The 17,931-nt window shown below is 46.8% G+C and overlaps 2 protein-coding genes across 3 annotated transcripts; one reads left to right on the plus strand and one right to left on the minus strand.

Moving 5' to 3' along the window:
* Positions 1–1,538: 1,538 nt before the first annotated feature.
* On the minus strand, positions 1,539–15,687 carry RpS9 (ribosomal protein S9). Of its 2 annotated transcripts, none has more exons than XM_075700970.1 (4): positions 15,562–15,687; positions 14,460–14,684; positions 9,578–9,764; positions 1,539–1,775 (listed from the first exon to the last, which is right to left on the minus strand). In XM_075700970.1, the coding sequence occupies exons 2-4, from the start codon at positions 14,674–14,676 to the stop codon at positions 1,601–1,603; spliced, it is 579 nt and encodes a 192-aa protein (XP_075557085.1). In that variant the 5' UTR covers positions 14,677–14,684; positions 15,562–15,687; the 3' UTR covers positions 1,539–1,600. The 2 variants fall into 2 exon arrangements, with proteins under 2 accessions (XP_075557085.1, XP_075557086.1); XM_075700971.1 differs by lacking the exon at positions 15,562–15,687 and adding an exon at positions 15,350–15,368.
* Positions 15,688–15,849: 162 nt separating this feature from the next.
* Positions 15,850–17,359, plus strand: LOC142589540 (p21-activated protein kinase-interacting protein 1-like). The gene has a single exon (XM_075700969.1). It carries the CDS (start codon positions 15,873–15,875, stop codon positions 17,334–17,336), a length of 1,464 nt encoding a protein of 487 aa, XP_075557084.1. The 5' UTR covers positions 15,850–15,872; the 3' UTR covers positions 17,337–17,359.
* The last annotated feature ends 572 nt before the right edge of the window (positions 17,360–17,931 follow it).

Genomic DNA, 17,931 nt, shown 5'->3' on the forward strand with positions numbered 1-17,931 from the left:
GTTATGAATTAATGCACTGGATTACGAAAAAGTAGCAGTGGAAAATCGCACGCTCAGGAGACCGATGAACATACAGTGCGACGCAACTTGAGGAATAATATTGAAATGTCCAAGAATTTAGAAGACAAAAAAAAAAAAAAGAAGATTGAATTGTCGCGACGGCACATCACAGTCGCCGTAGGTGTTGAAGTCTCTATAACGAAATTGTTTTTGAAAAGTTCTGATAGCCTCCACGCTACAATAGTTGCTCGTGTGCTGTCAAATGCTCATATTCTGCGCCCTGAGGTTCACGGCACGGTGCGAAAACGCGCTCACAGCGAAGGCAAAGCATTGTGCGCGGACATGTATGCAGACGCACAGTCGATCGCTACGAACCTAGCTGTGCGATCGCTGCATTGAGGTTTCATTCTGTTGTGCCCCATTTGGTTATACAGGCAGCCCACTATAAGAACATGTTCCACATAGTTTACTCTCAGCGTTTGCCTACGTCTCACGCAAGAAGCCGGTTCGGGAGACACCATCGCGGCGACCGCACGCAGTGGCGTTCACTAGGATCAGGTCACGTGAGGGATTTTTGTGCGACAATTAGACGCACGTCTCGTACTACGCAAGGGAGGCGCTTCGGACACATGGCGACTCCGTAAGTACTCGCCCCCAATTTGAAAATGTTTTCAACAAAATTCAAGCCCTAAATCGAAATTCCGCTACCAACAGTCAAGTCACTAGAAGTTTCTCCCTCAAATGCAACAAATTTCATTAAAATCGGTCGAGCGGTTATCTCAGAAAAACGTTTTTTTTTTTTGCGTTTTAAATGTATTTGAATAGGCCGCGTCGGAGTTGGGCCCGAGCTGAAGCTTCGTCTTAAGAGGAAGCTTTAGCTCAGGCCCAACTCCAACTTGAGCTGCCGTTCTCAAAATTTTGAGGAATAACTTTTGTAAAGAATGAAAGACGAGGTATGAGCAACTGTGGTGGTAGAAAACTGGTTGGGTATGCATGGTTCGGAACTAGGTTGGAAATTCATTTTGCCGAGGCGACGCCCGACACTGGCTGCCGACGCCGGATTTTCTGAGACACGGAGCCCTTAACGCCACAAGTTAAAAACCACTCATAAAACATGCTCACCACGCGCAGTGCGCCAAGGTAAAAATGAGGGGAAAGAATGGTGAAACAAGATATACAATATAGACTGCTTGCAAAGGTTAACTTGCATGGTGTAACACTCAGTAACACAGCTTTGTTGTTCGACCATCTTCACGGATTGAAAGGGGCAACCTTTTATTAAAATCCTCGAATGTAATTCGTCCCTAGAGCTTGGTATATCCCTTGAAAAAAAAAAAAAGAAAACTACTGGCCTAGATTCAAATAAATACGGTAGTCATCTTGTTATCACTGAGTGGCTCACGAAGTGGTCAGGCCTTCTTCAATTGGTTTAGAATGCCAACATGGAATGACCCCAGGCGTTTGTGCTATTAAGCTTCTGGCATTTCAAAGGGATTTAGCATGGTGGATGGGTATGCAATAATACACCAAGCAGCACAGCAGTGCAAACAAGCAACACTTGTTGTTTATTTGCATGTGGAGAGGAGTAAGGGCACACAGTCTAGTCATCATCCTCTTCCTCCTGTGCGGTGCCTCCCTGTGCCTTGCGCATATTCTTCCTCTTGACACGTCCTGGGCGGCCACCGCCGAAGGGAGACTTGAGCGAGAAGTCAATGTGCTTCTCGGAGTCGAGCCGAACCACAAAGGAGGGCACATTCACCACTTGCTTGCGGACCCTGCAGCCATGCACAGGTAAGGTTAATCCACAATGGAGGCACTTGCAAGTTAGCAGGCTGGCTCATTGGGCAATTTGGTGATCTATACTGAGTGTACAGCGTGGAGGTTTAAACGTAGGTGAGAAAATGGACATAGGTTAGGACATATGAGTGTTCGTTTAGAGGACGCGCTGTTTTCTCGCGGAAACACCCATGCCAGTATTGAAACCGTTGGCAGCCGAACGAGGCGGCTGTTTACACTGCTGTATCAAGGGGCCTCTGCTTGCTGCTCATTTAGGATACGAGGCAAACGGTGCACATCAGAAGCTAAATAATAAGCCAGCATAAAAATACATAAAACTATACCCATGTACATAGTTGCATTTAATTTAGGGGAGTACCGGTGACTGCAACTGGCCGCCTTTGAGAACGGCAACATACCAATGTTGATAGCGCGCAGTGTCGTCGCTTCAAGCTTTCTTTGTGCACTGCACACAATGAGGAATAGTTTATTTCAAATCTATATAGTCAAAACTGAATTACACAAGCAGTTTCTAATGGCGCAACTCTTTCCTTACCACGTCAATTCAGACTAATCACCAGTGATCGATGCTTTAGATTGCCGATTTCGACCTGTTGGAACTGTTTCTTATCTACGCAAGACCATCCAGTAGTTAGTACAGGCAGTGCACTTTCAGAATCAGTTTAACTTCTCACGCTCCGGTGATGCGATTTTTGACGGACCTTTTTGTGAACTAATTAACGTGCGTATGTTGTAGCAAAAAGCGTGACTATCACCTCCTGCCGCGCTCGAGAAAAACAAGCATGCCACTCCTGATTACGCCGCTGCATTAGCATCAAGTTTTGTAATCAAATGACTCCCAGCAAGCCAAGACTTAAATTATATCGCTGGCTTTGCCGTCCGACAGTGCTGAGCGGTGATAATTAAGTGAAAATGACACCATTTGTTCAGTAATGAGCTTTGGTTAGGAGTCCGAGTCATTTTATTCCACCAAAGTGTTTTTCTGAAGGTCTGCCGCATGTCCAACATGTGGACCTGGCATTTTCAACGAGTTGCCAAAAGTTTAGGTGTCGCTTCTCTCCCAAAATCCTGGCAAGGGGATTTTACAAGAGCAAGACCGGTTTCACTGCACAGTTATCAAAGTCACTCCCATGGCGTCGTCCAACGCGGCTGCGACGCAAGAAAAGCGTCATGCTCGGAACTATGCTGCACCCACACTTCAATTTAGCAATGGGGACTCGAGTTATGTTCCCGAAGATGGCAGCAAAGCAGATTCAAGCTCTGACAGTGACAATGTTTTGAGTCAGCATGGGACATCCGCAGCTGTTCACTGGCGAGTTTCCTTCACGGCCTTGAGCGGCCAACTTCCTTCTGCACGCTTATCTGCCCATCTTTTTGAACTGCCTGAGAGCTCTACTGATTATCTTCAGTGTGCATACTTCGTTTGGTTATGATGTGCTGCCATCGGCAGAAAAGAAACTTCCGTTCATGCCAAGAAAGCAGACTGTCTGCCCTGCACTACGGATCAGCGCAAGACAGCTTACAATGGCGTGGATTTCTTTCGACTCTTCTTCTGTGCAGAGGTTATAAAGAAAATATGCAAAAATGCAAACAGATATGCTTGCATGCATAATCATGTAGTTGCCCAGCTACAACGAGAGTGATTGGTTCTGGAAGAGGAGCCCGACTCTACACGAACTGGTGAAGTACGTTCCTTGGACTCCTCATCAGACCATCCAGACGATGCCGAAAAGGCAGAACTGCAAATGTGTTATGAGGACATCAAGGTTCAACGAAAACCAGACATATTATGGTAAAAGTGCAGAGTACACCTATACCTCCCAAAATCCAGGAACTGCTTCACTGCATGACACAAGCGATGAACTGGTTTTAGTTCCTTTTTTGTGTCCAAAGAACGGCAGCGCACTGAGCATTTAATTTTTCAGAAACTATTCCTGGGTTACCTTGAAATGTATATTCTGAATTTCCTTTGATGTTAATGTTTTTGTAGATGTCTTTTTAGAGTGCAGTTCCCGTGTCTCGTGTCACCGTCAGCCTCGCTGTAACCAAGGTCATCCTGCGCCTCGTCCTGCTGCCATCTCTCGTGTGCGGCACGAGTCTTGCTCTCCCCTTGTCCTCCAAAGCCGGATTACGTGTTCTCACCTATTCTCTCGCCACGACCATCCACTTCGCCCTCGCCGCCCCTTCCCCCGTTGTCGCGGCAGCGGCGCTCCTAGCCACCCCGTGCATGATCTACGGCTCTCAGCTGTCTCTCACTTCCCCGTTTGCGGCGTGCATTCCTCAGTGGCATTTGTCGCCTCCGGCTGTCCTTCTCCCACCTCCACTCTTGCCCTATTACCTCCCCTTACCTAGCGCAGTGCTGTTGCGGTGACTCGAAAGAGAGTTATAGCGTTTCGTTCCCTTGTACTTCCTACCCCAACCACCTGCGGCTACATTGAGGCCTGTCTGTGAGTGAATGAGTGTGTGACTTCTACTCAATACTCTTGTTCTCCACCAGTTTCTTCATCCCACCTCAGAAGAAACATAAAATAGCGGATGGCAGTGTGTGCTGCCCAATCCGAAACACAGAACCGCCTCCGTTCAGCACTGCATGTTCTGTTTGCGGTTGCCTGTTGTTGAAGTTAAAGCCCCTGCATCTACGCGCCACCGCCGCTTTCTTAAGTAGCGACAACCTTTGTTGTGCGCCGCCTTTTCCCCTCACACCAAATCCGTTTCCGGTATTTCCGGTTCCGGCATTTCCGCTTCCTGGAGTTGCGCTGCGGGAATTTCCGCTTTGACTTCTGTTAGACGATGGCTGTGGACGATGGTGAGACGCCCGCTCGTGCTTAGCAGAGCTGTGGCAGTCACCATAAGAAAAATGCAAAGGGGACAAGCTGTTGTATTCCGCTGAAGTATAGTTCGCGGTCGCCGTTGTTCAAATGCATGAATAACGGCAGTGGTCTCCAAGCGCCCAGGCACAACATTCCACTGTACGTTGTCGCTCGTGCCACAACCCATCGCAGGTTGACGCGAAGCAGCGAACACGAGCAGATCGCTGGTTACAGTAGGCGGTGGGGTTCTTGGATGGAATCGCATTCAGTTTCAACCGCAGCTCGTGCAATTATAGCCTCTCCAGCGGTGCGAAAGTAAACAAAGCTAAAAAACAAAGTGTCACTTCCACTCGGAACAGGAAGCTGCAGCTACGTAGGTTCCGCTTGACGCCGGAAGCTAAGGGGGTGAGTGGGAGAGGAACGTGGAGGAGGTGGGCAGGTTGGCGGTACTTAACCTGGTTGGCGGAAACGTGTATGGAGGGGCTTTAGTTGAAGTAAGGCAGCAGCTTCACTCAAAGATCGCATCACCAAGAAGCGTAATTGTCGGCCAATATTTTTTTTATTGTCTTTATCAACTGGCTGCAAAAATGGCGCTGTCACGAATTTTTGTGCTTTACCTAATAACCTTTTTTTTTGCTTGGCAACATATATTTTTGGAAAGAACATTTCATAATGCATAATATGCTATGCAGCAATGTGTGCTGGAATATTATTCGTAACGGTAAATATTTTTTCCCCGGGACGTACAAGAACGACCATTTTCTTGCGGTAACGAAAGAGTTAATAAGCTTCAGGTCAGTTGCTCAGGTCTGCCAGCAGTGAACTCATGGCCCTGGCGACTGTGATAGGCTTAAAGGGACACTAAAGGCAAATACTAAGTCGACATGGACTCTCTAAATACCATTCCAGAAACCTCGCAACGCTTGTTTCCCGCCAAGAAAATACTTTGTTTATGAGAAAATTACACCTGAAGGGTCCGAATGACTTATGCGAAATTCAAATCTCCCGCCACCCAACCAGGGGAGTGGTGACGTTGCATACGCCATCACCAACCTTTGGTGTCTGCGAGTAAAGCGCCGCCTAACAGATGGTGCTACCGAGCCAAGAGAGTTGGATTCGCCGCCGCAGCTGCTTTTTGGTCAAGTGGCGCAGACCGTTCCAGCATCCCGCGACATCACATGGAAGTTGAATTATCTGCTACTTGCAGTTTGTGAAAGTTTCGCAAGCCAGCAAAACCAGCGCAGCACTAAATGATAACGAAACTAGCGAAATATCGAGCGAAAATGAAACCTTTCGACCGCCCATGTCGTCATCACAGGTGATTTCAATTATTTCTTTTTTCTAAAAGATGAAACAGAACTGGACAAGCAGCATTCTATTTCGTCTTATAATACAAGGATGTTTTTTGCAACGAATGGTCGAGTACTAGTGACAGAATTTAACTGAGGACTGCTCTCGTCATCAGCAAGTGCTTGAATGTCCCGGGGGAGTCTCTAACAATGTCCTGCATTTATCTCAATTTCTCGATTATTAAGCTTCTGTTCGCAATTCTATGCATTTCTATGGGCCCAAACTTTCCTTAATTGATTATAATATTGGTCCTTGCTGGATAATTTGATGCGTTGAACACGCTGCTCTCGTCGAAAATGCTTATTTCCAACCCACCCTAGGAAGATTGTCAATAGTAGCTCACAGTGTATAATTACGGTATTTACCAGATTCTAAACATGCTGCTGATTTTTTTAAAAATTGGGGCGAAAATTGCCTGCACGGTACATCTGGACACGAAACCAATACTGCCTTCGCAACGGCTGCAGCTTTGCCACGTAACAGGGATGTTTTGCAGCGATGCTGACTTTAAAACCACATTGGGCAGAGGTGGGCGTGCAGTTGATTCAAGGGCGCATTAAAATCTGTCCAATTCTGGCAGAAGAATCAGTGGCGGGGTCATGGTGTTTTTCCTGTATCCTGTTTAATTCGACTAGTTAAATAATTCTATCGATTTCGTCGGTCCCGCTAGGCTCATTAATGCAATTCAACAATACTATGCTTCAAATATTTGCACACACTTATAAAGAGTGTATACAGGGTTCATGCTGGTGTATATGACAAAAATTCAAGGGTTTTTAAGGACTTTCAAGGTCCTGTGTGTGGATTTTCAAGGACCACACGCAGGGCCATAATTATACATGCGTGCATAATTATGCAATATGTACTGTGTCCCGTGACAATTGCCCCTTCCCACGCTTGTTAAGCTTCACCGCAATACCTCATGTACGCTTCACTGCGTAACATTGCTGTGCTGAGGCGCAGCTGCCGTTCGGGAACCAGCATTATGCAACGCGCCACGCTTTCTAAGCTTCAAAGCCATACACGAGGATTACTGATGCGATGTTGATGCGATTACTGACAGCAGCGAATTCTTTCAATGAAAAACACGGCACCGAATGGCAAGAACCTTAATAGCGAACGTCGAAGCAACAAAGCCTAGTGTTGCCGCGGTGGTAGCTACTGTTGCCAGCGGATCGGCATGCGAGAGCGCTGAATAATTAGAGGCGGCGAGATAATCAAAACGGCGGTGATAGCTTTGGTTAATGCCATTTGGGACCTGCAGTCACGGCAAAAGCTCTGGAAAATCGGACAGCGAAGGGTTTTTGCATCTTAAATTAGACATTCTTATACATCGACTCTATGGGACGCGTGGTGGAGCCTCAAAGCCGTCTGCGCTTTCGGGCATTTCACAAAAATCGGGCGTTCAGAAATCGATTGTTGACTGTACACAGCCTCCAGCCAACGAAACGGCATCAAAGACAATTCGTAACAAGTCCTCTCTTTTATTCGAGCCAGCAGTAGATCGCGACTTTCATTCCCTTTCCCAATAATTCCCAATAAATGACAGCTAATTTTCCCTGATTGAAGCACAAATTCCCTGAGTTTTACCAGACAATTCAAAATGCCTGAGAATTCCCTTTTTTTTAAACAATATCGCAGCGGGAATTCAGGAGGGTTGAAATTTTTTCGAATACAATCACTGGAAGTTTATTAAAAAAAAATTTAGGAAATTCAAGGATTTTCAAGGATCTCCGAAAATTCCAGGACATTCAAGGCCTTCAAAACGATCTTTTCAAATTCAAGGGTTTTCAAGGACCCGCATGAACCCTGTGTATAGCTGTGACTGATATGGGGGACAGGAAAAGTTAGCTTAAGGTGTTCGGTGAGCACCTACAGCACATGGGTCATGGGAGGTGCTTATGACAAGAGCACTGGGGCAATGTTATGCAACGATTCTTTTTGTGTTTCCTCATTAGCTTCGATACTGCTCAGACAGCCTCGGAGCCAGAGGAAATGTGAAAAGAATTATGAAAATAATCTTTACCTAACAGGACCACTGATTAACCCTTTATAATTTATCAAATTCGGGGGTTGTATGTTCTAAAACCACAATGTAGTGAGGGACTCCTGGTTAATTGGGTCATCTGGGGTTTTTGTAATGTGTACCTAATGCAGGTATACAGAAGAAAAATAAAACCTGCTGGAACAAAACAGAGTAATTGCGTCAGCAACTCCATTTACACAATTCATGTAAATTTTGGTGCAGCGGGTCAATGGCTCTCCCTGAAATTTCTTAACGCTGACACACTGCATGCTGAAGTACAGGCTATTCAAGAAGCCGATATGTTAGGCTGCTGAGCACGAGGTCGCAGGATCGAATCCCGGCCACGGCGGCCGCATTTCGATGGGGGCGAAATGCGAAAGCACCCGTGTACTTAGATTTAGGTCACGTTAAAGAACCCCAGGTGGTCGAAATTTCTGGAGTCCTCCACTACGGCGTGCCTCATAATCAGAAAGTGGTTTTGGCACGTAAAACCCCATAATTTTCAAGAAGCTGATGTGGTCAAAATTCACATAATGCAGCTTCAGTACAAAAAGCCTTGTCAATTACTATTACGACAACAGCAAGCTCTATGGCAGATCTCACTTTCAAGCAATAATTATTAGTGCTAGCTGAAACCTGTCTTACTTTTCCAGTGCGCCGAAACAATAAAAGCAGAAACCACCAGAAAAGGCTGCAGATTTTTGTCACGAATTTCCCAGCATGATCAATTATTTTACATGCAATGCTCTTGAAACGCACAGCCGCTTCAGAATTTCTCGCACAACATGGTCGCGTACTGCATCCATCTTAAAGCACGCAAATGTCTACCTGTCCAACAGATATAACAAGCACCCATTTTGCAGCACAGACCTAAACAGCAGTACCCCAACTTTTAAGGTGTATATACAACATAATTTATTACTGCTATACTTGCGACAATTTTCTGCGGAAATGAAGCAAAAGATGCAGAAAGGTTTGCATGTGTGGTACTACACCAAGTTAGTGGTCAGTTAGCTCATGTTTGGCATTTGTAGTAACAAGGAACAATATAGGTATGATTTAACATTGAGTGGTGCATTTTGTCTAAATTAAGGTGATTGCAATAAGGTGTTTATGTTTTTGCTACATTACATTCTGGGGTTTTCTTTGCCCAAATCACAATATAATTATGGGGCACGTCACAATGAGAGACTACGCATTAATTTTGATCACCTGGTGTTCAATGTGCACCCAATGTACGGCACCATGGGTGTTATTGCATTTCACTATAGAAATGTGGCTGCCAAGGCCAGGATTTGGTCCCGTGCTGTCGGGTTTAGCAGCGCACCACCAAAGCCGCTAGGCCACCACAGCAAAATGTTTATTGTGTATGTCCTCCAGCAGAAATGCAAATGAGGCTTCGGAGCTATATTTAGGAGCCCTGTTCCATGTCAGCTTTCTGCATCTGTAGCTTTTACGTCATCACCACAGCAAGATGTCTGCAAGTATGCTGCTTCTGGTTATGTGCCATCATCTTGGCCTGTGTGAACACGCTGCTCAAAGGGGCTCCCCGCACCTTCTCGCAGTGAATAACCAGCAGTGGAAAAACACCCACCGAATGTGCCTCTGCCGGATGAGCACACGGGCATGATGGATGCTCTTGGCAAGGCCGTGTTTGAAGACCTGCGTCTGCAGGCGGCGCTCCAGGAAGTCCTCAATGCGCAGACCCAACACGTAATCGAGCTTCATCTTGCTCTCCTCCAGCACGCCCACACGTACTAGTCGACGAAGCAACGCATTGCCTGCACAGTGGGAAAACCGTCCCAAACAATGCGTCAAGCACCAACGATGATGGTAGCCAGCGCATTGTTTTGCAATGTATCAGGTGTAGAATAGTCAATACTTGCTGCCAGTATCACCTTTCACCTTGATGCTTTCATATCCAAGCATGGATATGTGCATGGCACTGCATATTCAGGGGATGCTGCACTCAGCACTTGCACTTTGCAAATGTCTTGGTGGTCTACAAAAAAGCATTCAGCATGGGATTTGGTCACCACCTATCGCCTGTCTATGGAAGTGTTGCTCCACTGGTGCATGTTTTTAGTCCAAAGCGATTGTTTGCTAGCAAACAAGTTGCGAGACATCTGCGAGTCGCAAGTGTGGGCAGGCCCGACCAAAGTTGTTTTCCCCAACTTGTCTCACTTATTGAAGAATTCCCTGACATTTCCTGGTCGCTAGACACCCAGATAAATAACAGCCTTGAATACATCAATCCACATCTCACTTAAATTCAATTACTATCGTGAATATCTAGCATGGTGCGTGCTTGCTGCATGGTACACAAGCATTTTTTTATTTCACCCCTATCGAAATGTGGCTGCTGCCACAGGGACAGACAAAATTTCATTTGATTTATTGACCTTAAAGAGTCCACAAAGAAACATCAAAACACTAAAAATTGTGTCAGCGAGTACTAATGGCTTGTTAATGCGAAAGCATTATATGTCCCATTACGTGAAACTCTGGCATTGTCGGCAGCGGCATGACGAGTAAAAACATGTCAAAAATGCTCAGATGAATATCATATTTATTAGGCAGGTTTCCGTAAACAAAGTCAATTAATGGAATTGGAAATTTGGTACATTTAGGTCTGGGTGGGAATCGAACCCGGGTCTCCAGTGTACGAGACGAGCAGGCTTCCCCTATGCCACAGTGGCTCCACAGTTATGGTTGACTAAAGCTGTGCCTAGTGCGTGCGTCATTGCACACGTCACTGCCTCCCATGTGTCACTTGCTCTTCGGATTTCATTAGTGCTGTGTCTACTGTCTACTGCGACGAACTCTCAACGTCAAATCATGTGTATAAAATGAGGTGTGCCTAGTGTGTGCGTCCTTGCACATGTCAAGCCGCCGACTCCCGTGCGTCGCTTGCTCTTCGGATTTTATTGGTACTGTATCCACTGGGATGCACTCTGTGAAGTGTCTGCCTTAGCAGCATCTATGAAAGGTGGCCGCCCACGACAGCATGCCGCAGAAGACAAAGCAAGGGAACACAAAAAAGGAACGCCGTGCAAGTTTACAATGTGCACGACGGCATGCGGATGAATAACTAAGCGAAAACATTTGCCTAAAGAATGCTCCCGCATTCCCACATGTAAGCAGTCTTAAGCATTTCTTCTTGGAGCGCAATAGATTAGAACAGTGAATACCAGGCATAAAAGTTCTGCGCTAAAAAGTAAAACCGGAAATATATTTCAAAATGCAGTACGACAAACATATGACCTGTTAAGTGAATCGGCTGCCTCTAATAATTAATGAGCTGTTTATTTGCTGATAGTACTCGAAAACCAGATACAGCTGCTTAACAACTCTACAAATAACCGAATCTGACTTGGGCAGTGTGTAATAAAAGACGGAAGGAAAGAGCAGGCTATCAACTCAGGATTTGATGAAGAAACAGACTTGTATAGACGCACTAAAAAGCACATGAGGTGAAGTTACAGCTTTCAAACTCCTACGTCACTTGGTGGTGGGCATTCAGGTAATTTAACTCAGCATCATGCAGTGCAATGGATGGCCTCGCGACATACTTTTCACCCAATTTGCTTATAAAAAATACCTCTACTTCTCGTGGCACCTTGATTGATTCTCAAGAGCACCCTTGTATCAGCAAACATAGGTGCGCAGCAGCATTCCTTAGATAAGTTTGAGCATGGCTATCCCCTCAAAGAAGCTCTGTAGTCCATTACTCAGTTATTTAGATGACCCAACTGCCAGACATAACACTTCCCCTAACATAACAGAACATTATACACAACACCTTCACCGCACTCAACCAAACTTTCGCGGTGCTTGATCCTGCAACCACGAATACTTTGGCTTTCACCTTCTACCTTCTCGTCCACTGCCACGCATAGCTTCCCAAGCTTGTTCGAAGAAAAAACTGTTACACCTGTACTAAGCCCCCAGCTATTTAGGCAATGGGACGCCCCATGAAGATATGGAATGCTGACAATCAGCTTTTTATTCCTGTCTGGCTCCAAACCTCTCTGTTCTGCCTTTGCCTTTTGTATAGCTGTCTTTTCATTAAATCCTCAGTTGATAGCCTACGCTGTGTCTTCGTCTTCTTTCCCTCTGTCTATGTTAGTTCGCACTGCCTAAGTCAAGGATGCATTACGAACTTGCCCAGCAAACCACCCTTCTGAAATAACTACTGCTACAGTAGCGTTCCCACATAGTACAACATCAAATAGGGCACAGTTAGCTTGTTTTCGTGCCGCATTTAATGCCCCGTTCACGTAAGCTACAGCCACAACATTGTGATCAATATGCTAATGATGCTCCAGAATGAGCCTTCGTCGATGAAGTCCGAATAGGTGGGGCAAACGGTTTGCCGATCCAAATGTGTATAGGAGGTATGCACTGAGCTAGATCCGCGAGGCGGCGACAGTGTCGCTGGGGCAGCCGCGCCATATTGACGGTCGGGGAGCATCGAAAAAAATGGCAGCGGTGTTACTCGTGCGAACATCTGATCCCTATCTTTTGGCCCGCCGTTCGCCTTGTTTTCTTAACCAGTCGCTGATATATAAGCAGGACGCTTCAGTGTCTCGAACGCAGTGCTGTTCCAAGTCTACGAACAGGTCTACGTACAATGTTTACGTATCCGGACAGACTACGCACCGGCGTGGCCGTGCGTCAACTGAGCTTCGGTGTCGCGGTGAACTGTGCTATGTTCGGATGCAGCAGTCACACAAGAAACTCGGTGATAGGAATATGTTGTCCAGATTGGGTTCCTCTCGACACGTGTTTATTTCTCTTCTTAACTGCAACCTTAATGTAAGAGCACAGCAGCTATGTGCGAGCACGCCTCTGCCAGGCCTGCCTTGCAGGCGCAGTGTGCCGCCAGCACCTCGCTGTTTCATTTTGCGAGAAGCCATGGTGGGGTGGGGGGGGGGGGGGGGAGGGCAAGTGGCTTTTCATCGAATGATTGTGATTGACAAACCTGGGAGGGCAAAAAAAAAAAAAAAAAAAAACTGTTTTTGCAAGACCAGAATAATTGACGTAACATAAATTACAAAGGCTGTGTAAAATCAGTGTTTAGTTCTCGGGGAGGGGGGAGGTCTCTTTTTTTTCATTGAAGCAAATTTAACGCTATCCTTTGACGACGCAAGTGGACAACGCGGTGTAAATTTTTACGAATGCCTTCTATCCGTAAAAAAACCAACTGTCTCAAGTTACTACTTATATCTGGGCGAGTACATGCTTTAGACAACAAAGACTGGTGTACGCGAGATGACAATGTTCACGCGCATGCATATTTAGAGGAAATTGTTGCTACCTTTCTCCAACAGCGTGTCAAAGAAACCGGGATCAGGCGAACAGACAGGCTTAAGCCACCGACGCAGTGTGCTCGCTACAACAGCGCAGAGAAATATTCTAGGTGTCCTAAAAGCGACAGCTACTTGACTTTCATACTTATGAATCATTCAAGAACAAGTATGGTGTTTGGGAACGAGCTAAAAGAAGCTAAAATCAGTGCAAAACGTAATTCCGTAATGAAGGCGATCATGTTAAGCGAGCACTTTGACGTGCGGCTGCTGCACCCAGCCGCTTGCCAGATTATTGTGGCCTTCCATCAACTTGTAGGATTTCGATTGCTCGCGGGTCGCGAAGCTCGTTGCATTCGCAGTGTAATCCTTGATGTCTGCGACGTCCACGCGAGGCAGTAGTCCGACATCGCGCCGAAGCTGATGATCTTTGAGTTGAGCTGGTTGACACAGTCGCACAAGCGCACTTCGTTTTCATAACGAGATTTTTCTGGTTCACTCAACCCACGCACGTACGTGCTTAGACCCATCGTTGACCTAAGACGTACAACTCGATAGCCAAGTCAGAAAGGCACATTGAAAAGGTCGTTTGACGGTTCGTGCGTATCGGTGGGCCACTTGGCGACGCAGGCCTGCTCGCGTAGGCAGCGCGAACTTGCGACCGCAGTTATGGCGGCCTCCGCGGATGCCGCTAGCGCTCCTAGCGGATGACGTCATGTGCATACCTCCTATATCACACCACTTCTATTTAGTCATGCATCCATCAGAAAGGAATGAAGATGTATTTCATCTTTTGTCAGTAGATTAGTGCACTGAAGCGCGAAGCATATCTTGTTGCTTTTTTTTTTCACATGGCATAGATACAAGGTGTCAACATGACAGCAATCCGCCTGTGCACATTCAGCCATGCAGACGCACCGTGTGGATAACCCTTGGATAATTTTTCTGAATGGCTGCTCCGCAGAGCGACTGCATGCATTGCAGGTAAACGTTTGACAATGGATATAAACAGTGACGCCTGTAAAGGATTGGCCTTTGCAGAAGACAACTCACCAACGGACATTATTAAACAACCAATAATTCCCATGCTGCACATATGAGTGCCCCATTCTAATATTAGCAATGCGCTGTGAATGCCAGTCGTAACAAAGGGCCCTGCACACCCACCTTCGAAGAGCCGCTTGGGGTCCTTGTCGTCGAGCGTGAGCAGCTCTCGGGCCGCTTTGCGTATCTTGGCGAGCGTGTACTTGACTCGCCACACCTCGCGCTTGTTCCGCAGCCCGTACTCGCCGATGAGCTTGAGCTCCTGGTCGAGACGCTCCTTCTCGAAAGGACGCCGGGGCGTCACATACGTTTTACTGTGCACCGTCGGGATGCGACCCATGGTTTAACCTGCGCACGGGGACACGCCGTCAATGTCAGATCAAGCATGAAGCTCACGAACACTGCGACGGCGTTGCTGCACGCGCCGTCGGTATAACGTGAAACGCGAACGGAGTTCCCGTGCTCTCACGCGATCTCTACGCGCAAGAAGCTGTCGAACATGACCGAGCCTACATTTCAAGCTGTAGCACGGCAATATCCTGCACACCAACACACTGTAAACGTCTCTACTACGATCGATTATTCAACAAAACGATATTGATCAGTGACACAAGCTAGTTTACTGAACAAAAGCGCTGAATTTTGACAGCTGTTCATTTAGTTAGTCGCTGGTCTGGTGACCCGATGTTGCCCGGCAACATTCCCCACAAAACGGCTAATTTATTACGCACAGAAAACAAATGCTTGTTAACACAGTCGCCCGCAAATCGTTAGGCAGTGCTAGGTACTGATCGCTCCATAGATACGAGTGCAAGACTCAATGCGGTCACACGAACGTGTTTGCCCGCTCCGGCCACGACGCTTTGCAAACGAATGCCTTCTATCCGTAAAAAAACCAACTGTCTCAAGTTACTACTTATATCTGGGCGAGTACATGCTTTAGACAACAAAGACTGGTGTACGCGAGATGACAATGTTCACGCGCATGCATATTTAGAGGAAATTGTTGCTACCTTTCTCCAACAGCGTGTCAAAGAAACCGGGATCAGGCGAACAGTCAGGCTTAAGCCACCGACGCAGTGTGCTCGCTACAACAGCGCAGAGAAATATTCTAGGTGTCCTAAAAGCGACAGCTACTTGACTTTCATACTTATGAATCATTCAAGAACAAGTATGGTGTTTGGGAACGAGCTAAAAGAAGCTAAAATCAGTGCAAAACGCTTACCGATGTACCACCGCCACGTGCAGTAAGGAATGGCGGATACGAAAAGGAGAAGTCCGCGAGCAGATTTTACCGCCCGTAGTGACAACGCCGTAGAGTGCGCTAGTGACGGCTGCATACACTGTAGTTATCACATTGAGTTATCAAAGCAACAACCTTAATGTAAATCCTTTTGAAACAATAAATATATTGCGTCTAAATATTTTAAAGCGCCAAGTAACATTAAAATTGATAGTAACTTGAGCACTACGACTATGTGTTTTATTTACATTAAGTCAAGGCAATCCGTAGCCCGTCCTACTCTCTTTTAAAACATGGCAGCGCCTGAAGAAGCTGAAAACGTGTTTGACGTGATACTCGGGACATATGAAGAGTTTCTTCTCGGATACGCCCTTCAGAAAGGCAAAGATGGACAATTCAGACTGCAGCCGTTCTTCACAAACCACTCGCATCTCGGATCCGTTCGTTGCGTGGCTGCAGGCGGCAAGTTCGTCGCGTCCGGCAGTGTCGACGAGACGATCCGACTGTTCAACATGCGAAGTCGCAGCGAAATGGGCTCGCTCATGCAGCACGAAGGTACGATAAATAGTCTGCAGTTCTACAAGTCGAGCCACTTGTTCAGCGCCAGCGACGACATGACCGTTTGCGTCTGGTGCACGGGAAGCTGGCAGTGCTTGAAGACATTGCGCGGTCACAAGGCCGAGGTGCTCTCACTTGCCGTCCACCCGAGTGGAAAGCTACTGCTTTCCGTCTCCAAGGACAGGACTCTGCGGACGTGGAACCTGGTGAAGGGACGCAACGCGTACATCACCAACATCAAGGCCGTCGCCGAATTCGTGCAGTGGTCGCCGGACGGCGCCTACTTTGTCGTCGGCGTTGGCAACGCACTCGACGTCTACAGCACGGAGAAAGCCGGCAAGGTGCACTCGATCGACTTCGGCAAGCGCGTTGGCGCCGCTGCGTTCGTCTCAGACGACGTCGTCATGCTTTCTGGCGAAGGCGGAAATGTAGAGGTGCACAACGTCAGGCGCAAGTGCGTCTACCAAATGTTCGCGGCACACACGAATCGAGTCAAGGCGATGCAGATCGTGAAAGTGCCACCGGACGACGCCACGTTCTTGGTGACTGCTGGTAGCGATGGGTCGGTCAGGGTGTGGAACGTCGACCAGGACAACTTGGACGCCAATCCAAGCCTGCTGTGCGAGGTGCGGTGCGGGTGCAGGATCACGTGTATGGCGGTGCACTCCGTCCACAACGAGGACAGCCGGTCGCGAAAGGCGAAGCGAAGGAAGAAAAACAAGAATGAAGTTTGCGCGATGGGAGACAACAAACGAGTAGGTGAAGATGCTAGTTGCAACGCTGAACAGGTAGTAAACAGCGAGGACTTTCAAAGTATCAAGCGCTTTGGTGAAAGCAGTCGTACGTCAGCTCGGCTGGCTAAAAATGTTTCTTTCTCTGAAGAAATAGGACAACATGAAGCTGAAAGTGGCGCAGGGGATGACGACGTTAACTTGGACGCTAGCGGCAACTTTGAGAATGAAGGTGACGATAATGCTCGAGCAGCCGAGCAAACAACTCAACTTCACGATCACACAAAGCAGCGGATACGAAAACGTAAAAAGAAGGCTGCAAAGCAGGACGTCATGCATGCTACTAAGCAGATGAAAATGTCTCCCAACAATGATTCCTCTCAAAAGGAGCAGGTTGTTGACACACCGCATTCTAAGAATGCATGCAAGAGGAAAAAGAAAGGCAGGAAATGTAATAAACAGGAATAAACTGCTGCTGTAGGTCTTTTTCATTTCGTATGCATTTTATGCTTGTTGCGTGCGTCATCATAAGTTAGATTTAGCAGTGGCGACTGCTCGATAATGTTGTAAATTGATAACATAAAACCGATGGAGTTTAATGACCCAAAGCAATGTAGCAAAGAGCCTCCCACAATTTTTCAACATGCACTAGAAACCTTGGGGCGTGCCTCATAATCAGAAAGTGGCTTTGGCACATAAAACCCCATAATTTAATTTTTTAGAAACCTTGGTACAAAAGTTCCTTTGCATCCTGCCTCCTTTGGATGGTGGTTGCAAACAGGAATCAAGTGAGCTACCCTGCACCTGGTAACAGAACATTGTCGCCAATGGTGATGTATTTGCGAGTTGAACTTTCTTTTTGGGTGTGTTTCATTGGACAGTTCAATTTAAATGTTTGGCACATTATTCCAAAAACCCTGCAAGCAGTGTCTTGCATAGTTTTAATATCTATAGTTAGCTGCAAGTCTAATTGAATTAGGTTTCCCACACTACTCCTAGGCATATTTGTGTTCTAACCACATTATCAATGCACACTGTGTCAAAAGAAGAGCCAGTATGGTTG

This window comes from Dermacentor variabilis, chromosome 8 (genome assembly GCF_050947875.1).
Source record: "Dermacentor variabilis isolate Ectoservices chromosome 8, ASM5094787v1, whole genome shotgun sequence".
Classification (NCBI taxonomy): Eukaryota; Metazoa; Arthropoda; class Arachnida; order Ixodida; family Ixodidae; genus Dermacentor; species Dermacentor variabilis.